At 44.0% G+C, this 26,056-nt stretch overlaps 1 protein-coding gene across 6 annotated transcripts in view; it reads left to right on the top strand.

Moving 5' to 3' along the window:
- TPH2 (tryptophan hydroxylase 2) overlaps window positions 1-26,056 on the top strand; it is a 158,785-nt gene that overhangs the window by 82,689 nt on the left and 50,040 nt on the right. For 5 of the 6 annotated variants that reach the window (XM_045165497.1, XM_044941941.2, XR_006640985.1 and 2 more), the window contains exon 9: window positions 21,481-21,576. In XM_045165497.1, coding sequence (XP_045021432.1) covers window positions 21,481-21,576 — 96 coding nt within the window. Of the gene's footprint in view, window positions 1-5,142; window positions 5,526-21,480; window positions 21,577-26,056 lie in introns of those variants that run through there. The other variant, XM_045165498.1, reaches the window with a different exon arrangement.

The raw sequence follows: 26,056 nt of genomic DNA, 5'->3' as shown, positions 1-26,056 counted from the left end.
GGGGATTCATAAGATAAGGCATTGTAAAGCTGCTTAGCACAGAGCTAGATATTCAATAAATACCAGCTAGAGTATTTGGTAAATTGCACTCAAATTGCACTAGGTGGTCAAGTCAGTCAAACTCAAGTGCAGGAAAGACCCCTGGAGAGAACTGTGACTCTTCTGGTGATCTTGGTTAGTTCTCTAACTTTCAACTGAACTCAGGTTTTCCCTTCTGAAATGCAGGCTGTGCAGTTTATATTACAAAGGGGTTGTGGATGGAGCGGCATGCTGCTTTGCAATGTAAGGTATTTTAACCATAAATAATAAAGGGAAGGCCTCCTCCAAATGATATCAAACTTCTCCCTGGAGATGGAAGAGGCCTCCTCAGAGTTAATAGCACACCTCCCCTGAGTGAGCATAGAGAAAGGCAAGTTGCAGGAAACATCTGGGGAGAACAAACGAATAAATAGTTTGTGCCAATGAGAGCACATGAAATAATGAATTCCTGACTTAAATTTCTCAAGCAGATTAGGAGCCATGCTGTTCATTGGTACATGCAGCACTCCCTTAATAGCTCAGTTCAGTTCAGTCATTCAGTCATGTGTGACTCTTTGCGACCCCATGGACTGTAGCAAGCCAGGCTTCCCTGTCCATCACTAACTCCCGGAGTTTCCTCAAACTCATGTCCATCGAGTCGGTGATGCCATCCAACCATCTCATCCTCTGTCATCCCCTTCTCCTCCTGCCCTCAATCTTTCCCAGCATCAGGGTCTTTTCAAATGAGTCAGCTCTTCGCATCAGGTGGCCAAAGTATTGGAGTTTCAGCTTCAGCATCAGTCCTTCCAATGAAAATTCAGGACTGATTTCCTTTAGGATGGACTGATTGGATCTCCTTGCAGCCCAAGGGACTCTCAAGAGTCTTCTCCAACACCACAGTTCAAAAGCATCAATTCTTCGGTGCTCAGTGAGAGTCTAACTCTTACATCCATACATGAACACTGGAAAAACCATAGCTTTGACTAGATGGACCTTTGTTGGCAAAGTAATGTCTCTGATTTTTAATATGCTGTCTAGTTTGGTCATAACTTTTCTTCCAAGGAGCAAGTGTCTTTTAATTTCATGGCTTCAGTCACCATTTGCAGTGATTTTCAAGCCCCCCAAAATAAAGTCTCTCACTGTTTCCATTGTTTGCCCATCTATTTGCCATGAAGTAATGGGACCGGATGCCATGATCTTAGTTTTCTGAATGTTGAGTTTTAAGCCAACCTTTTCACTCTCCTCTTTCACTTTCATCAAGAGGCTCTTTAGTTCTTCTTTGCTTTCTGCCATAAGGGTGGTGTCATCTGCATATCTCAAGTTATTGATATTTCTTCTGGCAATCTTGATTCCAGCTTGTGCTTCTTCCAGCCCAGTGTTTCTCATGATGTACTCTGCATAGAAGTTAAATAAGCAGGGTGACAATATACAGCCTTGATGTACTCCTTTCCCAATTTGGAACCAGTCTGTTGTTCCATGTCCAGTTCTAACTGTTGCTTCTTGACCTGCATACAGATTTCTCAGGAGGCAGGTCAGGTGGTCTGGTAGCCCCATCTCTTTCAGAATTTTCCACAGTTTGTTGTGATCCACACAGTCAAAGGCTTTGGCATAGTCAATAAAGCAGAAGTAGATGTTTTTCTGGAACTCTCTTGCTTTTTCGATGATCCAGCAGATGATGGCAATTTGATCTCTGGATCCTCTGCTTTTACTAAATTAAGCTTGAACATCTGGAAGTTCACAGTTCATGTATTGCTGAAGCCTGGCTTAGAGAATTTTGAGCATTACTTTACTAGCATGTGAGATGAGTGCAATTGTGCGGTAGTTTGAGCATTCTTTGGCATTGCCTTTCTTAGGGATTGGAATGAAAACTGACCTTTTCCAGTCCTGTGGCCACTGCTGAGTTTTCCAAATTCACTGGCATATTGGGTGCAGCACTTTCATAGCATCATCTTTTAGGATTTGAAATAGTTCAACTGGAATTCCGTCACCTCCACTAGCTTTGTTTGTAGTGATGTTTCCTAAGGCTCACTGGCTCTAGGTGAGTGATCACACCATTGTGGTTATCTGGGTCATGAAGATCTTTTTTGTATAGTTCTTCCATATATTCTTGCCACCTCTTCTTAATATCTTCTGCTTCTGTTAGGTCCATATAGTTTCTGCCCATCTTTGCATGAAATATTCCCTTGGTATCTCTAATTTTCTTGAAGAGATCTCTAGTCTTTCCCATTCTGTTGTTTTCCTCTATTTCTTTGCATTGATCACTGAGGAAGGCTTTCTTATCTCTCCTTGCTATTCTTTGGAACTCTGCATTCAAATGGGTATACCTTTCCTTTTCTCCTTTGCCTTTCACGTCTTTTCTTTTCTCAGCTATTTGTAAGACCTCCTCGGACAACCATTTTGCCTTGTTGCATTTCTTTTTCTTGGGGGTGATCTTGATCATTGCCTCCTGTACAATGTCACGAACTTCTGGCCATAGTTCTTCAGGCACTCTATCAGATCTAATCCCTTGAATCTATTTGTCACTTTCACTGTAAGGGATTTGATTTACCTGAATGGTCTAGTGGTTTTCCCCACTTTCATCAATTTCAGTCTGAATTTGGCAATAAGGAGTTCACGGTCTGAGCCATAGTCTGCTCCTTGTCTTGTTTTTGGTGACTGTATAGAGCTTCTCCATCTTTCGGTATTGACCATCTGGTGATGTCCACGTGTAGAACCTTTTCTTGTGTTGTTGGAAGAGGATGTTTGCTATGTCCAGTGTGTTTCCTTGGCAAAATTTTGTTAGCCTTTGCCTTGCTTCATTCTGTACTCCAAGGCCAAATTTGCCTGTTACTCTAGGTGTTTCTTGACTTCCTACTTTTGCATTCCAGTCCCCTATAATGAAAAGGACATCTTTTTTGGGTATTAGTTCTAGAAGGTCTTGTAGGTCTTTATGGAACCGTTCAACTTCAGGTTCTTCAGCATTACTGGTCAGGGCATAGACGTGGATTACTGTGATATTGAATGGTTTGCCTTGGAAATGAACAGAGATCATTCTGTCATGTTTGAGATTGCATCCAATTTATTGCTTTCTTAATAACTCAAGAAAGCAATAAATTTGAGGTTTCTAATCTTGACTGCTCCCTCCTTGAGTTCAAGTTCCTGAGAATTTAAGCCAGGTGTTTTCAGTTTGGCTGTAAGATGGCTGTATTAACATAAAAGTATGCCAGGAAGCCTTTGGAAGAATTCTAAAAGGTGTTTGCTCTAGTTTTGATGCATTTTGGATGTGTCTCCATACTTACACACAGAGAGCCTATGTTAGTGTCTAACTAGCAAGACTCATTCGGAGAAGGCAATGGCAACCCACTCCAGTACTCTTGCCTGGAGAATCCCATGGATGGAGGAGCCTGGTAGGCTGCAGTCCATGGGGTCGCTACTAGTTGGACGCGACTGAGCGACTTCACTTTCACTTTTCACTTTCACTCAATGGAGAAGGAAATGGCAACCCACTCCAGCGTTGTGCCTGGAGAATCCCAGGGACGGCAGAGCCGGGTGGGCTGCCGTCTATGGGGTCGCAGAGTCGGACACGACTGAAGTGACTTAGCAGCAGCAGCAGCAGCAGGACTCATTAGAAAAGAGCCTGATGCTGGGAAAGACTGAAGACAGGAGGAGAAGGGGATGACAGAGGATGAGATGGTTGGATGGCATCACTGACTCAATGGACAGGAGTTTGAGCAAGCTCCGGGAGATGGTGAAGGACAGGGAGGCCTGGTGTGCTGCAGTCTTGGGTTGCGGAGTCGGACACGACTGAGCGACTGAACAACAAAAAAGCAAGGCTTTAAAATTCTCTGTAATAAAACCAGGGGAGATACCTTTAAATGACATACTTTAGACACGTTTAAATGTTTAGCTCTCACAAACATTTTTTGGGGGCTGTTCACCTTTTCCTCTCTCAACTCTAAGAAGAGTTCCTCCAAGATAAAAGTCAAGGCTGTAACTGGCTAGAAAAGGGGCACTGGACTCTGCTTCTTTGCACAGATGTTTAGCAAAGGGATGACCTTGCTGCATTCCTACTACATATCTTTTCCATAGCTCTGATAGAATCAACTGGGCCCATTCACATACTCATTCAGTGAATGAGCATCTACTACATGTTGAGCATCAGTAATTCAACTGTAAAACAGGCAGCCACGGCCCTGTTTCTTGGGGCCTTACAGTCTACTGAGGGATACAGATAAAGATTTGAATATAACAAGGGCAAAGATAGGGAAAGGATGGTGCTTGGATCAGGTTCAGGAAGGGGAATGGATGATCAGAAGTGGTTTTCTGAGGAAGACTTTCTTAGCAGTCTAATTGTTATTTTTTAATTTGCTGTGATATATGCTTAAACAGAATAGATGTTAACACTTCAAGGAACTTTTGCTTCTCAACAGGCTATCTTCATATTGCAGAGCTCCTTAGACTGGGTTTCAGGAACTGTTGACCTGTAGTTAAATCTGCTGTCACCTATCCGGAGGGGAATCAGAGTCCTGTAGAATCAGAATCTGTAGAATCAGAGTCCTGGGACAAGGGAGGAGTCAATGTGAATATGACTATGGTCTTAATAACCTCAGAGCAGGGAGCCTTCACCTAAACTTAAACTCTTCATTGATTTAGCGTTTGACGTGTATTTATTCATTTGAGTCTCAGTAGCACTTTGAGACAGATGGGAGTCATATTACCTGCTAGCACACTTCCTGGTATTCACATGTTGCTATAGACACAACTGGTGCCCAATCACAATTTCCCAAGGAAAGGAGTCCCCATTTGTAAATGAGACTGGGACAAGTGAAATGGCTCGTCCAAGATCATACATTACAGTAATGGCGGAGGCTGAGCTACTAGTCTTCCTGTGTCCTGATCTGGTGCACCAGCCCACTTCTCAGGAGTTTAGGATGTCAAGGCAAGGTGTGACCGGCTGAGACAGCAGACACATGTGCCTGGTGTCCCTGAGGCGAGTTATCGGTACAGAAGGGGGATTCGGGCTCTTTAAATCATGCTCCTCTCTGACGGGGTTACAAGTCAGAGTCTTCTGGTTAATGTCAATGGGAAAAAATATAGTCTACACCTTGATGAAGCTTTAAAAAATTCCCTGTGTTTCCACTACAGAGGCCATCACATGGACTTCCAGATTGCCAGCTGCTCTTGAAGAGACCAGTGCCTCTGGCTGTCAGACTGTCTTTATCCAAGGACACACGTGGCCATACCTGAGTTGCTGTCCCCATTAGATGGGGTACATGATCCTGAGTTGAGAAATGAAATTTCATTTCCAGTCACCTGCCTGTCCATCCTTTACTGGTCAGGGGAATGGAGAGAGAAGAGAAAGATTGATATTCTAGGCAGCAGCAAACATGCCAGTTCTCTTGGTAGCCAGAGCCAAAGGATAAGTTTGGTTCAATAGCTTGTCATGAGGCACCAAAGTATTTCAGGGCACGCTTTCTTTACTCTCTCATGAATTCTCATTCAGTTCAGTTCAGTCGCTCAGTTGTGTCCGACTCTTTGCAACCCCATGAATCACAGCACGCCAGGCCTCCCTGTCCATCACCAACTCCCGGAGTTCACCCAAACTCATGTGCATCGAGTCGGTGATGCCATCCAGCCATCTCATCCTCTGTTGTCCCCTTCTCCTCCTGCCCCCAATCCCTCCCAGCATCAGGGTCTTTTCCAATGAGTCAACTCTTCTCATGAGGTGGCCAAAGTATTGAAGTTTCAGCCTCAGCATCAGTCCTTCCAATGAACACCCAGGACTGATCCCCTTTAGAATGGACTGGTTGGACCCCCTTGCAGTCCAGGGACCCTCAAGAGTCTTCTCCAACACCACAGTTCAAAAGCATCAATTCTTTGGCACTCAGCTTTCTTCACAGTCCAACTCTTACATCCATACATAACCACTGGAAAAACCATAGCCTTGACTAGATGGACCTTTGTTGGCAAAGTAATGTCTCTGCTTTTGAATGTTCTATCTAGGTCGGTCATAACTTTCCTTCCAAGGAGTAAGCGTCTTTTAATTTCTTGGCTACAGTCACCATCCGCAGTGATTTTGGAGCCCCCCCAAAAATAAAGTCTGACACTGTTTCCCCATCTATTTGCCATGAAGTGATGGGACCAGATGCCATGATCTTCGTTTTCTGAATGTTGAGCTTTAAGCCAACTTTTTCACTCTCCACTTTCACTTTAATCAAGAGGCTTTTTAGTTCCTTTTCACTTTCTGCCATAAGGGTGGTGTCATCTGCATATCTGAGGTTATTGATATTTCTCCCAGCAATCTTGATTCCAGCTTGTGCTTCTTCCAGCCCAGCGTTTCTCATGATGTACTCTGCATATAAGTTAAATAAGCAGGGTGACAATATACAGCCTTGATGTACTCCTTTTCCTATTTGGAACCAGTCTGTTGTTCCATGTCCAGTTCTAACTGTTGCTTCTGACCTACATACAGGTTTCTCAAGAGGCAGGTCAGGTGGTCTGGTATTCCCATCTCTTTCAGAATTTTCCACAGTTTGTTGTGATCCACACAGTCAAAGACTTTGGCATAGTCAATAAAGCAGAAGTAGATGTTTTTCTGGAACTCTTGTGCTTTTTCGATGATCCTTTAGCAAATCTATTTTGTGCCCATCAAATAACGCATCTGTAGCCAGTGTAAATAGATTGCTGTAGTTTAAAGCGTTACAATGTAGTATATGGTTTGGGGCTTTGTAATATCATTTTTTAACATCAAAATGATATATTTTATTTCCAACACAGCCTGTCTTGTCGTAGTCTCGGCTCTCCTGAGCTTAGCTGTAGCGCTGTTGTTCCTTGGCAAGACTCAAAAGCCTGGGCTTCCTGACATGGCCGGTTTCTAGTGTGTGCTCCTACTGGCTCCTGAAACGTCTGTGACGCGCTCCTTGACTGACGCGAGACCCAGTGCAAGCCAGGCCAAGATATCTGTAGGCAAGCTGGACGGGCATCCATCTTTCCAGGAACCCACCAAGCTTGACTGTCACAAAGGTGACATAAACATCATCTCTAGGGCCTGCAGTCACCAAGGACAGAGGTGAACAGTGTGGTATAGTACAAACAACATGGGCAGCGGGGATCAGGCACAACTAATTCCAACCCAGTTCTGTCACCCCTGAACTTGCCCAGGTAACTCCACCTGTTTTCCCATGTGTAAAGTGGGGGGATTTAGCTCTGGTTGTTGTTGAGTTCCGTCACTCAGTCGTGCCCAACTCTGCGACCCCACAGATGGACTGCAGTATGCCAGGCTTCCCTGTCCTTCACCATCCCCCAGAGTTTGCTCAAACTCGTGTCTGTTGAGTTGATGATGCCATCCCACCATCTCATCCTCTGTGGTCCCCTTCTCCTCCTGCCCTCAATCTTTCCCAGCATCAGGGTCTTTTCCAGTGAGACAGCTCTTTGCATCAGGTGGCCAAAGTGTCGGAACTTCAGTTTCAGCATCTGTCCTTCCAGTGAGTTAGCAGTGGTACATAGTAAGAGTTCAGTAAATGTTATTCATTTATTTTTCTGCATTTTACAGACAAGAAACCTAAGACTCAGAGAGGCTACATAACTTTCCTAAAGTCAAGGAAATGGCAGAGCCTGCCTTTGAACTTGGCCTTCCGCTCCAAAGTTGAACCCTCAGACCACCCTGTCATGTTACTGTCACATTGCCCACCTCTGCGGGTTGTGGTGAGCACCGTGTGATGCGTTTAGTATGGTGGTAGGGTGTGGGCCACGAGGGTGGCAGTGATTGTTATTAGAGGGAGGGGAGCTCACCTAAGCTGACATTCTACTTAGAGGTTCAGTTACCTATAGACCTTCATTGTGGCAGGGACCCCAATTCCTAGGTAAATCTTTTCAACCCCATTTGCACATAGAGATGGTTAGTGTCGACTCTGAGTGTGAGAGATGATGATGATCGTGGTGTTGGTTAGTGACTGGAAAAGAAACATGACTTCATTAATAAAAACTTAATATAGAGGACAGCTCAGTGCAACGGGGTGGTGAAAATGGCTGTCTCCACTCAATGTACTTTTCTCTTCAGTTTTCAGACACATAATCATTTCCCAAGATCCTTGGCCTTGCCTGGAAAGAAATAGGTGAGAAAATGCCAGCTCTCTAGTCCTGATGTCTGGGAGGGTGTTGCTTTTCATAACACAGGGATAAAAATAAAATGACCCTTTAAAGGTGGTGGCGACTACCCTCAGGTTACTTGGAGGCAGTAAAAAGCTTATTCTTCCTACAAGCATCTGAGAGCCTATCTTAGAATCGCCACATCTTAGGAGAATGTGTGATCTGAAGCAGAACATTCTAGGGCATGCAGAAGGATGTATGGCTGAAAATGTGCTCATCAGTTTTCTTCTCCTTCAAGGAGCTCAGAATTGCTTAGGTTATAAAAGTCAGTTCTTGGGCACTTCCAAACCTATAGCTTTTGCTTAAGTAGGTCTTCTGTGCACAGTAGATTAAGCACATAATGTAAATGGAGTGTTGATCCTACACCTGGTATGAAATGGTGGGTGTGTGGGTGTTTGTGTCCTCAGAGTGAAGTTTAGCCATTTCAAGGTAGCTAATTATATAGTAGCACTTCCCAGGTGGCTCAGTGGTGAAGAATATGCCTGCCAGTGCAGGAGACATAAGAGACGCTAGTTCGATCCCTGGGTCAAGAAGATCCCCTGGAGAAGGAAATGACAACCCACTCTAGTATTCTTGCCTGGGAAATCCCATGGACAGAGAAGCCTAGCAGGCTATGGTCCGTGGGGTCACAAAGAGTCGGACATGAGTGAGCCACTGAGCATGAACTCACAGTTATACAGTAAGTTCAAAAAAGGGTCATTTGGAAAAAAGATGTAATTGCCCTAAAAGAAGAGAGCCAAACTCTGTGGATCACTTTGTTTTGGAGATGGTTCACTGAGGCTCATGCAGTAATCTAGAGTCCAAGCAGTAATACTGAATGTAAGACCAGCTTTTCATTTGTGAACCCAAAGACCTGAAGGTTCAGAAGACACTAAAAAGGAGCCTATTTGTATTCCTCACGCCCTTGTCAAAGTGAAAGTGAAGTTGCTCAGTCGTGCCTGACTCTTTGCAACCCCATGGATAGTAGCCTGCACCAAGCTCCTCCATCCATGGGATTTTCAAGGCAAGAGTACTGGAGTGGGTTGCCATTTCTTTCTCCAGGGAATCTTCCCAACCTAGGGAACGAGCCCAGGTCTCTAACACTGTAGACAGATGCTTTACCGTCTGAGCCACCAGGGAAGTCCGACCTTTTCAAAGTGCTACAGAATTTTGTAAAACAGATCAGATGGATGATCATCTCACAAATTCATCTCCAGAAGAAAACAGTGTTTGTCTGATCTCATGTGTTATCAGCTGGTCAGTGAAGGTGCAGGCAGGGGTGCTGATAGAAGTTGCTCATGGGTGCTCAGGGCACTTCAGGGGCTGGATTGAGCACAGACCCCTTCATACTCTGACCAAGCAGTTAGTGTTTTTCTTGGCTTCCTTCCAGTTGGCTGCTGCTACTGCTGCTAAGTCACTTCAGTCGTGTCCGACTCTGTGTGACCCAACTGACGGCAGCCCACCAGGCTCCCCCGTCCCTGGGATTCTCCAGGCAAGAACACTGGAGTGGGTTGCCATTTCCTTCTCCAATGCATGAAAGTGAAAAGTGAAAGCGAAGTCACTCAGTCGTGTCCGACTCTTTGCGACCCCATGGACTGCAGCCTACCAGGCTTCTCTGTCCATGGAATTTTCCAGGCAAGAGTACTGGAGTGGGGTGCCATCGTCTTCTCCATTCCAGTTGGCTACAGTCTTAGAAACAGCAAACTGAAAAGCTTTCCTCTCAGATGTTAGAATCAGTGAATTTTCAGAATTGTTCCTAGTCATGACAGAGGCCAGAAGCCACATAGCTACAGGACTGTTCAGCTTCCAGAAGGAGACACCTGCCAATCAGCCTGCATGCTGGGTCCCGAAGGCCCCCTCCTTCCTCACTGGCTCAGAGGACCCTCGGCTTTTGGTGAATGAGGTGTAGTGAGAGGTCAAGGGACCGATGCATTTCTGAAGGTATAGGTTAAAAATGATTCGATGGCTACAGTCATGGGATTTTCATCTTTTCAAAGAGTCTGTAATGTTGGAAAGGGTGCTGAGGGGAGTACTTACTGATCTGGGAGATTGGTGGACCCTGTTGGCTTAGCCTGCTGGGAAATTCTTCTCCATTCACTGTTTCCTCCCTGCCTTCAGTATTTGCCAGGTACCCGCTACATGTCAGGTCGGGGGCAGGAGACCAGCCATGACACAGCAGCAATGGCAAACACAAGGCAGACTAGCCTTGACCCGAGTCTGGAGGAGGGAGCGGCAGGAAGACTGGAAGTTTCTGTCTGGCTCTGTAAGCGCATCTTCTTCGGGCAGACCAGCAGGAAGTAGGCAGAGGGGCTGAGCATGACGAGAGCATCCCTGGCAGAGGGAGGGCGGTCTTCTAAGGCTTAGGTGGGAAGCTGGAAAGAGCACATCCATCCACACAGCTGCAAACAGTTTTGGGGGCCTGGAGTGGTAGCAGGGTGGGTGGCAAGGAGGGAGGGCAGGCTGCAGATGAGGCTGCAGGGGCAGGGGCCCTAAGTCCTTGAGGGTCTTTTCTTCTGTCTTTATTTGTTTTGGGCTGTGCTGGATCTTCTTGCTGACTGGGCTTTCTCTGGTAGTGGCGTGTGGACTGCTCATTGTGGTGGCTTCTCCTATTGCAGAGCGTGGGTTCTGGGGTGCTCAGACTTCGGTAGTTGCAGCTCGAGGGCCCGGTGGTTGAGGTTGGTGGGCTCTGGGGCCTGGATGGTGTGCTTGTGGCACAGGCGTGGGCTTAGTTGCCCCAAGGCATGTGGGATCTTAGTTTCCGGACCAGGATTGAACCCGTGTCCCCTGCATTGACGGTGGATTCTTAACCACTGGACCACCAGGGAAGTCCCAAGGGTCTTTTATGCCATATGAAGTATGACCTGTAGGCTAGGCTGGCAGGGACAGTGCTGATTTGTAACTGGGTCACCACATGGCCCTTGTGACCTGATATTGAGCCCTGGGGGTGGAGCCTGTGGAGTGGATTCTGTTGGAGTTTAGGTGTGGACCAATGGCTCAGATGGCCCAGATGTTGGGTAAATGCTTCTCACTCCTGTTAGTCCATGAGCAGGAGGCAGGGGATGAGAGATTTATTTTTTTCTCTTTCTAATTAAAAAATACCATTAAAGCCTGATATAAAAACTTGTAAGTGTAAAATGATACCAAGTCAGGTGGTATTTGAAGTTGAAAATGCTCTCAGATAAGCTGAACAAGGGGCCCTAAAACTGAAACGGTCAGAGGGCACATAAACAAACCATCCATTTGTTCTTATAAGCAACCCAAAAGATAGAGGCAAGGGTAGTTAAACAGACAGAAAAATCTTGCCGAAAACAGTGCTGCTTGAAAATCGCCTGTGTCGATGTAGTTTTCAATAAAAGTTGTTTTCTGCTGATGTTTTTTGAATCCTCCCTATGGATGTACCTAGAGTTGACTCATTGGAAAAGGCTCTGATGCTGGGAGGGATTGGGGGCAAGAGGAGAAGGGGACGACAGAGGATGAGATGGCTAGATGGCATCACTGACTTGATGGACGTGAGTTTGAGTGAACTCCAGGAGTTGGTGATGGACAGGGAGGCCTGGCGTGCTGTGATTCATGGGGTCGCAAAGAGTCGGACATGACTGAGCGACTGATCTGATATGATCTGATGGATGTGCCTGTTATATTTGATGATCAGTTTTCCACAAGGTTTGCCATGATGTTTCCTCAGAGGGTAGGTTTTTACATTCTAATTCATTCTGTGGCCGTTCTTAACCTAAGACAGGGTATGCTGGTTTCACAATTCAGGGTCACTGTTTTCTAGCTGACAAGACGATACTCAAATCCCAACCTTCCTCTTTTTCTCAGCTTATTTTTGTCTGTCTTGGTTTGAGGAGAACCACTGGCAAAAGAGGCAGTCTCTACTACTCCAGTGGAGCCTGTGAGCCGATCCTTTCCATAATCTGATTTACCTTTAACTTCCTATTATTCACATTTCGGGTTCCCAAATATTACCCACCCCCAGGTCCTTGATGTTAGTTGCTCTTCCAGCAGCTTCCTCTTTTCCTGAAGCTCATCTGAGATCCCATTTATCCTTTAAAGTCCGGCAGAAGCTTCATGTTCCTCGTCTTCTGAGACAGATAAGCCACGCTGCAGTTTCAAGACAGGAATTTGTGATGGCATTAAAACAGCAGAACTTTATTATTATTGTTGTTGCTTTTATTATATGTCTTGTCTACCTGTTTGTGTTGTACCTTTCTCAAGACCATATCTTTAACTACTTTTGTAATCTCGAGTAGAGCTGGACCCAGTAGAACTGGGCAAATATAAATTAAAACAATGTATTAAGTTGTGCTCTGCTATAGTGGTTTTCATTTAGGGGCTTGTGGTAAAATATGAGTGTGGAGATCTAAGTATGGTTATAATCCTGCAGTCATCTGGATGATGATGCTAGAATCTAGACAGCAGCTGGCCCCCAAATCTGTGAACACAGGGCGGAAGACTTTTGGCCAAAACCCTCTTTTTACCAACGGGAGGCTTCGAAATGGGGTGTGGATGGCCTGTGGTTACAGAGTGGCTGTAGCCTGGGACTGCAAAAGACCAGTGTCTTCCAGCTCAAAGTGTCTAGCATTTCTTACACTTTTGTTTCACACAGGAGTAGCCCAGGGTCAGCTAATGAAAACTGCAAACCACCACTTCCCCCACTTTCTGCTTTTCTGAAGCTCAGTTCCAGAGATTGTGCCCAGCCAGGAACACTTGCTCTGCAAACAAAGCCCGGGGGTAATAATCATTGCACCCTAGTGTGATTTGACTTTATATGTGACTCTTGGAGTGTTGACAGTTTAAGTGGTCAAAGAAAGTGCAATAAAAATGGATGTCTGGGGAGTTTTCTACCTGTGACATTTGACTGATGACCTGTATGGCTTAAGCAGGGCAGCCCCCACTTTCGCTTTTGTTCCCCCATGTGGATTTGTATTACCTTCATATGTCCATCTCAAAGCTTCCCCCTTATCTATCAAACCTCATTCCTGTCCCAATCCTATTATTATTTGCAATTTATTCAAGATTAAGGGAATTTTGGCTATAGGTGTGAAGGTACTTGCTGCTTGTAGACTGAAATTCAATGTGGCTAAAATCCAAACTCTAGTAGCTGGCAACAAGTGGTAGAGGAGTGACTGGGACCTGGATCCTCTTCACTTTTTCAGCAGTTTTTCAAGTGTCTTCTTTGACATGCTAGTTATTCGATGGAAAGATGTTAGAGAAAGGGAGGCTGTGAAACACAGGGCTCTTCTTCTGTATTTTTATCTGCACTTACTGAGGTGCAGATGCCCTGAGAAGAGCATCTTTGTGTGGCCTTCCTTTCTGGGACTGATCTTTTTGTGATGACGTAGGTACCAAAGAGAATGACACTCTTCAGACTTATGTGGGATCAGGGTACAGTAGGTTCAAGCTTCATAGGTACTGAGACCTTATTTTCCAGATCATGAAGAAGTGGTAGCGAGGGGAAGGGCTGGGGGGTCAGAACTTGAAAGAGGGCTGGGGCAGCGTGGCTGGCTGGGGGCATTTGGAGAGTGTTCACAGGTGTTATACCTGTTCTGGACGTGTCGCAGTATTGCAACAAGGACTGCTGTGCTACTGTGGCGGACTGGAGCGGCTCTGCATCTGTAAGTGCACTTGTTGATGAGGAAAGAATGTGCGATCTGAAGTTAGGGAGCTGGAGCTTGACTCCTAGCTCTGCCAGCCGTGGGTTCAGGAATCTGGGAAGATTCCTGCATCACTGAGACTCAGCTTTCCCAAGGTAGCAGATTTGTAGCAAGATGACGTATGTGTGGACACGTTGTTAAACTGGAGGTCCACTGGCTAAGTTTCCCTATTATCTTTTTCTTTTAAAAAAATTTATCTTTAATTGGTGGGTAATTGCTTTACAGTGTTGTGTTGGCTTCTGCCGTACAGAAACGTGGATCAGCCATAAGGGTGCACATATCCTCTCCCCTCTGAGCCTCCCTCCCGAGCCTCCCTCCCCTCCCCTTCCCTCCTCCTCCCTCTCCCTCCCTCCCCTCAGGCTGTCACAGAGTACCCTGTGGCGCTCCCCGTGTTACACAGTAGCTTCCTGTAGGCTATCTGTTTTACACATGAGGATGTATATGTTCTAATGCTGCTGTCTCAATTCATTCCATGCTCTTCTCCCGCTGTTACTGTCGTGATTGAACTCTGCTGTTAGGTGAAAACTTCAATTATGAAAGTGTTTAGGGTTGTTTATCCAAGCACCAAATATTGTGTTTCTGTGTCAGATCTGCATTTTGTATATTTTTCTTGTTCCCCTCTCATGTCAGGGTGTGGACTTAGAAGCTACATATTTGAAGTTTATTTGAACTGTGTACTAGATATGGATAAATGGCATCTGAGTGAGGGCCTGAGGGATTCTTTTATATGTAAAGCAAATCAAATTTAGCACATAACTTTTTGTTATGTTTAGCACATCTCAGTTAGGGCCGTTTTAGACATTCTTTGCTCGCTTCTTGTTTCTTGTCTGTCCTGTATATGCGGATGATGGAATTCCAGATGTGAAATGATGTATGTGATTACTTAGAAGTATGTGCTACCAGCTCAAAAAAAAGCCCCCAATTTTTAGTGAAGTTGGTAGAGAATATACGTCACTCACTTGGGCATTTATTTAAAAATTTTTTGGCTGTGCTAGGTCTTCCTTACAGCGTGGACTTTTCTCTAGTTGCAGTGCACAGGTTCTCGCTGTGGTGGCTTTTCTTGTGGCATGGGCTGTAGGGGCTCGGGGTTCAGTATTTGCGGCTCCCTGGGCTTTAGAGTACAGGCTCAATAGTTGTGGTGCATGGGCTTAGTTGCTCAGCATGTGAGATCTTCCTGGACCAGGGATCGAACCTGTGTCCCCTGCATTGGCAGGGTCTTCCCCAATGAGCTACCAGGGAAGCCCTCTCAAGCATTTATTAAATGATGTGTATAAACAAATTTCCTGAACAAAATGAAAGAAGTAAGATATTTGGGCATCTTCCTAGGACTTTGTGCACCATTTAAATCTAATTTAAGAATGCAGACTGAGTATCAGAAAGAGGTTATATAATTATTTCCAGGGATGCAGAGAGATGGGAAAGTAGGAGGCAAAAGAACTCTTCCAGAGAAAGATCAGAACAATAAATTTATTTTTCATCAAGAGAGAAACGTGTGCATGCATGCTCAGTCATGTCTGACTCTTTGTGAGTCCATGGACTGTAGCATGCCAGGCTCCTCTGTCCATGGAATTTTCCAGGCAAGAATACCAGAATGGGTTGCCATTTCCTCCTCCAGGGGATCTTCTTGACCCAGGAAGTGTCTCTTGAACCTGCGCCTCTAGGGTCTCCTGAATCAGCAGGCAGATTCTTTACCACTGCACCACTTGGGAAGCCCCTTGAAAAAGGTATACATCTCTTTAATCCCCTAAAGTAGGAAATGGCAACACACTCCAGTATTCTTGCTTGGAAAATTCCATGGACAGAGGAGCCTGGTGGGCTACAGTCCATGGGGTCACAAAGAGTCAGAAACGACTGAGCTTGCACGGATGTGCACTCTTTAATTGGAGCATGTGCCTTAGCGAGAGCTTCAGATACCTAACACCAAACAAAAGAAGGGTATCGCGGCATGTCCTTTCGTAAATCATCATGTGGGATCAGGGCTTTCCAGGTGGCTTGGTGGTAAGGAACCCATTTGCCAATGCAGGAAACACAGGAAGCATGGGTTTGATCCCTGGGTTGGGAAGGTCCCCTGGAGGAGGAAATGGAAATCCACTCCAGTATCCTTGCCTGGAAGATCCCATGAGCAGAGGAGCCTGGCAGGCTGCAGTCCGTGGGGTCACAAAGAGTCGGGCATGGCCGAGCATGAGCACACACGCGTGTGGGATCAGGTGGGTTTTGCCAATGTGTTCAGTGTCAGTGGACTTTGCTCCTTCCTGGTCTCACTGCAGCTCTTAGAACGTTTGCCAGAATGGTGTCCGACCAGTCGTGACCTGAAGATGGCAGCATTGGGCGACCTATCTCATTTTCCAAAGCGCCTCGCTGCTAGCTCATCCCCTGGCTGCGTTTGGACTTCACACTGTCACTCAGATCCTCTTCTGCTTAATGACTGTGTGTGTGTAAATGACTCTGCTTTTCTTCTAGGGAAGAGGTCCGATCTATCATTCTTGTTTTGGTTTTCAGTTAATGATTATGTGTAATTATATTCAAATAAAATATTTATAAATAATTACATATAATTAGTGGTATGTAAAACTTGAATTCATGAACGTCAGCTTTGATGAAAGGTACCCTTCAATTTGGGAGGTGTTAGTCTTCGTATTATTATTTGTTTCTGTTTAAAAAGCATTAGTGGCCAAGACTCTGCAATTCTGTCTTACACAGGAGTTCTTTCAGGGCTCAGGTTTTTGTTTTTGTTTTTTTAAAAATAGGTAGGATATTTATTTGGTAAGTCTCTAGGGAATATATTACAGATCCACATCTGGTGAGTGCTCTGAGGAAAACAAATTCTAGTTCCTTAAGTTTCAAGAAGCAATTAGCTACCCTTGAATTCTGGAGGGTCTCCAGGGGTCATCCAGTCCAACTCTAAATCGGCTTTGCATTTAAAAAACAGGCAGGGGCTTCCCTCATGGTCCAGCGGTTCAAACTGCACGCTTCCAATGCAGGGGAGCATGTTCGATTCCTGGTAGGGGAACTAAGATCCCACGTGCTGCATGGCTTGGCCACAAAAAAGAAAAAAACCACCAGGCAGAAGACATGTGTCATTGCCCTCTCTTCCCCACTGGTGATATGCTCAGGGTCTTCTGCATTTTGAGGTCTCCACCTAATGAATTTTGAGGCGTTAGAAACAGAAAGAGAAAAATTACCCTGAGCAAGTCCATAATTCAAATGTTGCCAACATCTCAGCTTCAGGTACATTTTACCATTCCTCTTTATCTGTTAGCCACACATGGAGCTGCAAACGGAAAGCTATGTCAAAGCAAAAGGTCTAATTCTTCGGGGAGCAAAGGCTGCAGAAGCAGCATCTAGGCTCATTCCTTGGTCGAGGAGAGCAGGAAACCAGAGGGAAATGCAGTTAGGGAATGAGCAGATGGAACTGTGTAAGGTCAGAGTTTCTGGAAGGATTCCCAGATAAGGGATGGGGCCAGACAGCATTCTAAGCAACAAGGAGGAAGAAACCCAGTGGTTCTTTCCTCTGAGGCTACCCCAATTCTAGAAGCACAAGGACCAAAGACACACTGATAGATTTAGCTTAGAATTTTTAGGTGGGTTGATACAGACCTTGCAATTCCTGCCTCATGCTAGGTTGGGATGCCAGGTCTATGTGAAGACCATGTGAATGGTGCACCAGATTTTCTTGGGGGCCTCTCAGTCTACTTTGGTTTAGATCATAATCATGACGATGGATTATGTATGCACTGATGTAGTGTATGGAAAATTAAAAATGCATGTTACAGGCTGACCTAAATGCTCCTGTAGCTGGCTCCACATTTTTATTTTGTTTTCACAAACTCTTCTGTAGTTAATGTTAAGACTCCAAGGATTTCACATCATGTGCTATAGATGCAGCATAAATTAGAGAAATAAGCCAAAAACATAGTAAGAAGATGTCATGAGATTTTAGTTTTCCTGATTTAGCCTTTCATTTCCCCATTTTTTTTTTTTCTGGTTGTAAGGGAAAATCATGCATCTATTAATCTTTTACCTGGAAACTTTAAAATGTGACAGATGTTGAGCTCATAAAACACTGAGCTCTGGATCTCTTAAATATCACCATGTAGACTGATCCAGGATAAATCACTTCATCTCCTTAAACTTGAGTTTTCCTTTTGTTAAAGAGGCTGAATTTCCAGTCCTCCCGTTCTATGACTATGTGATCACATCGCCACTGTGCCCAGGATTGTACAAAGATTTTTGAGGACTCACTTGAGGACTGTATTTTAACTATTCTTTCTCCTTTGCAATTGAAGTGTATTTGACTTACAGTTTTATATTAGTTTCATGTATACAATTTAATGATTTAATGTTTCTATACGTTACAACATGATCATCACCATAAGTCTAATTACCATATGTCTCCATACAAAGTTATTACAGTATTATTGACTGTATTTCCTATGCTATACATTACATCCTTTTATCTTGATTCTTCTCATGACACATCTTAACATCTCTTATTTTGGATCTTCTCCTGAGGCCTCTGTGACACTGACTTCTCCCAGCCTCCTGCTACCCCTGGCTGAAGTCAAGTTCTATGTGGCTTACCACCCTTGTCTCTTGGCTGCAACTGCTTTCCAACTAGTCTCTCTGCTTCCACTGTTGCCTCCCTACAGTCTATTCTTTACCCAGCACCAACATGATCTTTGGAAAAGGAAATCAGAACACATCTTTCTCCTGCCTCAGACCTTCCAATAGCTTCCTGACACCCTTGGAAATACAGATATATCTCTGCCTCAGGCCCTTTGCACTGGCTGTTCACTGGGAACACTCTTTCTCCTAGGTCTTTATACAATTGGCTTTTTCATGACCTAAAGAAAGGGCCACTTGCAAGAAAGTTGCAGCTTAAACATCCTTCCTGCAGGAAGGCCTTCCCTGACCCCTCCATCTAAAACAGCCATATCCTCTGCTTGATATCTGATGTTACATGATTTTATGATTTATATAGCCGATTTCACCTGACATTATCCTCTAACATATTTTTAGTATTTTATTTATTTATTTATATTCTGCGTTTGGTCTCAGTCACCTCATGTGAGTTCTTTCATGTGCAGCACGTGGATTCTCCAGTTGTGGTGAGTGGGCTCAATTGTTGCAGTGCGTGGGCTTAGTTGCTCCACATGGGATATTAGGTCCCCAACCAGGAATCGAACCTATATCCCCTGACTTGCAAGGTGGATTCTTAACCACTGGACCATCAGGGAAGTCCCCTGTATGTTGATTTTGTTTTCTTTGTCTCTCCCATGTAGCATACCTGCTTCGTGGGATGGGGTAGTTTGTTCCCTTGTTCTCTGCTGGAGCGGAGTCTGGCATACGCGGGTTTGTAGGAGTGTTTGTAGAGTAAGTAGATGATGGACGGATGTCGCAGGCAGGAAACCTACAGCCCAGAGAGGTTGTGGTCACATAGCCAATTAGAAATGAGTATAAGACTTGGGTCTCCTTGTGTGTTTCTTTCCTTTAGATTCTGCTACCTTACAACAAGCCTAATTTAGAAATAATTCAGTCACTATTTATTTATTCACCAACTATTTACTGAGCTCTTATCATGTTTCTGACACTATTCTATGTCAGCTGTTCTCAACCAGGAGCAATTTTGACCTTCTGGGAACATTTCTTAATCTCTAGAGACATTACTGGTTGTTACAAATGGGGTGGGGGTGCTACTGGCGTCAGAGGACTACTGGGGACAGAGGCCAGGGACGCTGCTGAGCATCCTGCAATGTGCAGAACAGCCCCCCGGAGCAAACAGCTAGCCGTCCTAATGCGTCAGTCCTGCTGAGATTGGGAACCTCTGCTCTAGGTGGACAGACAGGGATACCGCTCTCATGGAGCTGATGACAAATAGTACATTTCATACACGAGTGAAAATCCATGTCAAAAAGTGATGTGATTGAAAAGAAAGCTCAGTCAGAACAGGGTAAGGAGGAGGCTGGTAGGTGCTGTGGGTGGTGACGAGGTAGGAAGGGCTGTGATTTTAGCTTCTTGGGGAGATAAGTCAGGAAAGTAAGTTTTGCCTCCGGAGGTTCAGCACTGTGACCGGGAATGACCAGTTCTTTAGGTGCAGTCCGGGGCTCCAGCATATTGGCCATTCAAGTTCAGAGGTCATCCACATGTAATAAAAATATAAAATGCTTGGGAACCAAGGGAGATCTTAACCTCCAAATAAAAATAGAGCAAACTGCCATAGGCTAGAAATAATTATGATTTTCTGCCCCCTTTCAGGGGGTTTAAATTCTCTTTCTCAGCACCTTCATCGCTCCATCATCAGTGATACAGGACAGCATTAATTTGATGCATTTTTTAATTGCTCATTGTCAGCCTCTCACTTTACTTTCAGAGCACAAATAATGCAACTTCAGCTCCTCTCAAAAGTGTGGTGAGTCATTTGGTTGTACAGAGATTTCTGTTTATCTAGGTTGATTTTGTAGGAACTTAACAGAAGCGTAGATTTCAGTATCTTGGGGAAACTGCAGTAGCTGATGAAGTTAAAACATGGGTCAATGAAATGGTTCTTACAACATGTGTTTAACGTATATGTGTGTAAGTATGTGGGCTTCCCGGGTGGCTCAGTGGTAAAGAATCTGCCTGCCAGTGCAGGAGACATGGGTTTCATCCCTGGATAGGGAAGATCCTCTGGAGAAGGAAATGGCAGCCCAGTCCAGTATTCTTGCCTGGGAAATTCCATGGACAGAGGAACCTGGTGGGCTGCATTCCACATGGTTGCAAAGAGTCAGACACGACTGAAGTGATTTAGCATGCACACACACACACATATAAGTGTACACGTTGGCATCCGTTTAAGATTTTGCTAAGAAAATGGTAATTTGATAGGCACACACTTGTTTTCTTGGACTCTCCTGGCGTCTTCACCACAATTCTTTACCAAGCATTGGCACATAGTAAGAACTCAACAAATGTTTGCTAAATGAATAAACCAACTGTAAAAATCAGTTTGGGATTATTGAATTCCAAGTTATTTTTCTACATTTACACAGATTTATTTATGTTACTGAACCACAACTTAGTAAATATAGTAGCATATTCTTATGGTATTATCACTGTGACAGATTCATTTTTTATAAATCTGTTTTTAAAAAATTTTTTAAATCGTTGCAAGGGATATGATTTAACTCATAGGGTTTCTGAATCTAGGAAAAATAAGACTCTTAGCAATTAACGCTTTTCCTATATACCTTTAACCTGCTGCTGCTGCTAAGTCGCTTCAGTCGTGTCCGACTCTGTGCGACCCCATAGACGGCAGCCCACCAGGTTCCACCGTCCCTGGGATTCTCTAGGCAAGAACACTGGAATGGGTTGCCATTTCCTTCTCCAATGCATGAAGTGAAAAGTGAAAGGGAAGTCGCTCAGTCGTGTCCGAATCTTAGTGACCCCATGGACTGCAGCCTCCCAGGCTCCTCCATCCTTGGGATTTTCCAGGCAAGAGTACTGGAGTGGGGTGCCATTGCCTTCTCTGACCTTTAACCTAGGGAGGGATTATTAGGCAAGAGAATAATGTCAATAAATCTTGATTCAGATGCATGTACATTGACAGTGCTGAAGAAATTATGCACAGTGCACCATTTTATTTTGGATGCCCTCTTATTTTACAGAAGAACTTGTTGCCCAGTTCACTGGATGTGTGTCCATTAAAAAATTTTTTTTGCAGTGCTATTTCTTCACGATTGAGTTTGGCCTTTGCAAACAAGAAGGGCAGCTGCGGGCATATGGCGCTGGACTGCTTTCCTCCATTGGAGAATTAAAGGTATGAAGCTGTGAGCAAAATATCCTTCCCAAGCAAACTGGTTCAAGGTCACAGAAAATATTGATTCATCTGTCTGAGCCTCTCTACTCACAGATGCCCCATAAATATTTAGTACAGAGGACTTGGCACCTCATATGTGGGTGCTGACCTAACTTTTTACACTTTTGAAAATGGGTCATGCCTTTCTGGGTTTGTGGTGTGACTCAAATGGATGAGCAGCCATGGGCCCAAATCAACAGGAATGACAAATGTATGCGCAGATGTTGGGTAACAAATGACTAGCCTAAATATGGGGCTGTAAAGTGCACACTGAGCTGGCAGTGATCCTACTGATATAAAATTTCTTTGTGAGGGTGGCGTGGCTACTCTCAATTCTGTCACCTCCATGGCACCCATGGATTCCCTACCATCTACTTTCCAAAGGGGAATTTGAGCTTATTTTAGCTTCTTCACAATTGATGTAAATTAAAATATTTATGGGCATTTACAATTAAGAAAAAACACTTAAATGTACATGTGTTCAGAGAGGTATCTAGCATGAGCAGTGATGCCTAATAGACGGTATGTATATATGTGTGTGTGTATATATATATATATATATTTTTTTTTTTTTGCCTTAAAATACAGTAGAATAATTTGTTCAGAAATGTTGAGGTCTGGGACATTCTGATCATTTAACTATTCTGGCTAATTAAGAATTTCTATCTGTATACCACTGGGGGATAGCAAGTTTTGATGAGTTTAGAATGCATTGTGATATCTAATCTGGAAATGGTACTGAAAATAATTTAATCTTTCTTTGATTACTCCAACTGAGGTCAGGATTATGGACAGTCCTAGAGTTTTTATTTTGAATATTGATATTCATTATCCTTATAGGGTATTTATTATCCTGGGATTATATGTTTACTAGAGCTTTTCACATGTTTGTACTTTTGAAAGATGCAATTTAGCTGTAGCTTTATTGAGTCCACTCACTTTATGACTTCATTCAATTCTCAGATATTTGGTTGAGCACCTACTATGCACCACTTACTTGTGCCAGGCATTGAGGGTGCAAAGACAAATAGTCACGATGAAGAATAAGAGTATGAAGAAGATAACAGCTCTCTCAAAAGACACTTCAATAAACCTTAGAAGTTTAGGTGCAACATATTAACCCACTTAATTCTCCTAGCAACCCAGTAGGATAAGTAACATCATCTTCACAGGTAAGGACCTGAGGTGTGAAGGACAGTAAGGAGCGTGTTTACGGTCCCACAGCCAGTAAGTGTCGGAGGTGGTCCTGAGTCCAGGCGGTGTGAGCTCCAGGATCTGAGCCCGCCTCCTGGGATCCCTGCTAAAGGCAGGTGACATTCTAGTGCAGGAGACGAACAACCGAGGTAACACACAGTGTGACAAATGAACCTGTCACATTTTGGCCACGCCTGGGAAGCCTTCCCGGCAAGGGTGCTGCCGCCCATGCGGATTCTGGAGGGGTGGGAAGGATGACTCTGGAGGAGTGGGAAAGGGAGGTGAGATGCTGGATCAGCCTGCTGACCACGGCGTGAGTGTGCGCTCCTCGGAGCCTGGCCCATTACGGGAGCTGTGAGGCTAGGCCTCGCTGGAACAGATGATAATATTCAACATACAAAGGCCTGATGTGATGTGGTGAAAATTTTTGTTTTTCTAAATTCTCAACAACAAAAAAATCCATTTGGGGTTAATCTCAAAGCTCACAGCCATAGCATGACGTCATCTCCCTGTGTGATCCATGCCTTCTATAAACTCTTTCTTGATTTCCTAGAAAAAAGAATTAGTCAGAAAATGATGTAGCTCTTGAGTTATATCTATTTACATTCTTCTCAGAGGGCTTACAAATGACACCAGAAAAAAAAAAGGGAAACAAATCTCTTATTGCCCCAACTTTTGACAGGGTCCTCTGGTCTGGTTAATGAGCCATGTGTAGGCAGCACTGGGGTGAATCTGTTGTTTTTGTTCCTGTTGGTACGGATCGAGTCATCTGGAAATGGAAATCAGCCAGAAACATGGACACTGAAGGGCATTGTCTGCTGTGAATCTTCTTGTTCTGGTCCATCAGCTCTGGTCATTAGCATTCTTCCATTCCCATATTTCAACACTCCAACATCCCTATGATTGCTACTTTGGACCATTTTTACAACTCAGAAATTCTTTCTCTCTGAAATGTCTTCTGACTGTTCGCAGAGAATACCTAACACAAGAGCTTTCCCTAGTGTCTTAGCTTTGCCCTACCCTTTACCCCATCCCTGCTCACCTTGACCTGAGTGTCTAGGGCCCTCTCACAGCACTTGTGAATCAGATTAGATCAGATCAGATCAGTTGCTCAGTTGTGTCCGACTCTTTGCAAATACGTCTGTTCAACTTTCATTTGAATGAACAGATAGTTTTGAACCCAGGTGGGCATAACTTTATTAACAGCATTATAATAATTCCTGTATAAACCCGCCTATTAATGCAGTTTTGAATGTGGTTACCTTTTGCGGTAAACTCTGCTTTTGCTGTTCCAATTATAGTCCATTTGTAGGTTCCGGAAAAGTTGTCAGAAGTTTTGGTGTAGTCCTTCTAACTTTTACAGAACCCTCCACAATTCATCTTCTTTTCTTGAACTGAACACATTTTAGAATGTGTGCTTTAAAAGCCTCAGTTTTCAGGAATAAATGTTGCACTTCAGAGTTGCCCAAGTACTTCCAAGCAGTGTCTCTATAGTTTGGAGGATACCTTTCATTTTTCCTTATTTTTTGACAATGCTTATTTTTTATCTTTGAAGATATAAAGGAAATAAATACGGAAATGCTTATAAAAACTACCATACATCTGCTAACTGTAAAGAATATCAAAAACATCTCAGCAATGATTGCTCTCCCTCTCTTGTTCTAATCATTTTTTCTGTGATGTGCTTTTAGGAATTCCAGAAGTGTATTTGGGAAGGACCTTTCTAAACCTTCATCACTGTGGGGAGCAGTTAATAATGAGCTAGATCAGCTGGAAAACTGACTTTACAAAAGGTTGAAAATGGGATAATTCTTGATATTCACTCACAGTCTAGTGTTTCTTTCCTTTTTGCATTCTTGTTCTATCTCAGAGTTGACTTAACTGTATGACTGTCATTTAAACAATTTATTATTCACTCATTCCTTCACTTATTTTACTTAACAAACTCAAAACTGAAAGTCTCAGTTTTCAAGAATGTTTGTGTCTTTAGGGGGTAAAATCTAACAAAGGGATGGATATGGGTCTTTGCCAAATCCAGTCCTCCTGGAGAAGCAACAGCATGGTTTGTTCTTGTTAGTGGGTAAAGGACTCCTTGCTAGTTGATGAATTTGCTGAGTCTTATCTCAGAAACTTTGCTGTTGTTCAGTCGTTAAGTTGTGTCTGACTCTTTGCAACCCCGTGAACTGCAGCATGCCAGGCTTCCCTGTCCTTCACTATCCCCCGGAATTTGCTCAAAATCATGTCCATTGAGTTAGTGATGCCATCCAACTGTCTTAATCCATCTCAAAAATGAAAGGTAATTTCTCCTTCCTTTTTACAGGTAAGAGCATAGTCTAGTTCTTTGTTTCCTTAAGGGCAGAGATTATACTTTTTTTGGCAAATGGCCTTAGCATCTACCTCATAAGAGTCGCTGGAATATTACATACAAATACATTTGTTCTGCTTTTCAGGTTTTGACAAAGCTGGTGGTTTTTGAAAATTTACTTATTATTATATTTTGGCTTTAGTTTTAGGATATCCTTGCATGGTGAATTTCTGGCTCTGCTTTTACATAGCTGTTTATCAGCATTTCCATAACAACTTTATATTTACTACAATCATTTGTATTTACAGCCACTTGCGGCAGCTCTGTGAGGTGGTCAGAGGCTGGTCATTATGGCCAGGCTGTGGAGGCGGCCCAGGGCCCCCGTGTGTTCCCTGAGGTCTTCCAGGGTGTCGGCGGGGTGGCTGGAGTTAGCACTCTTGAGAGCCTCTGAGGTGCTCCACCTGTACTGTGTTCAGATGGCTCCCAGCTCCCTTCCTCCCACCCCTTCCTTTCCCGAAGCAGCGCTGTTAGTAAGAACAGAGCAAAGATCGGACAATGGGTGCTGGAGACGGGTCTTTGGCTTTTACACAGGGATTTCTTGTTGAGAAACGCCCTCTCCTGCCCCCGGAATCTTGTTCAAACTGTTGAAACTTTCAACATCACCGATGAAAAAAGTGTGATACCATCGTCACCCAGTTTAGCAACAGGGATGTTGTGACCATGCTGTGCTCAGTTAGAAGGAAAAACATTTGAGGGAGGTTCAAAAAATATTATAGACATGCATTCATACTTATTATACAAACGTATATGTTTGAGTTCTGATGTAGGAAAAGATGATTGTAGTGTGAGTGTAAGGGTGTTTGTAAATATTTATTTAGGATCTAGGGCCCAGACTACTAGACTTCACACTTGAGTTTTCCCCCAACTTTAACCAGTCCTAAT

This window comes from Bubalus bubalis, chromosome 4 (assembly GCF_019923935.1).
Source record: "Bubalus bubalis isolate 160015118507 breed Murrah chromosome 4, NDDB_SH_1, whole genome shotgun sequence".
NCBI lineage: Eukaryota > Metazoa > Chordata > Mammalia > Artiodactyla > Bovidae > Bubalus > Bubalus bubalis.
Note: the sequence above shows the minus strand (reverse complement) of the source record. Positions and strands in the feature narration are given on the sequence as shown.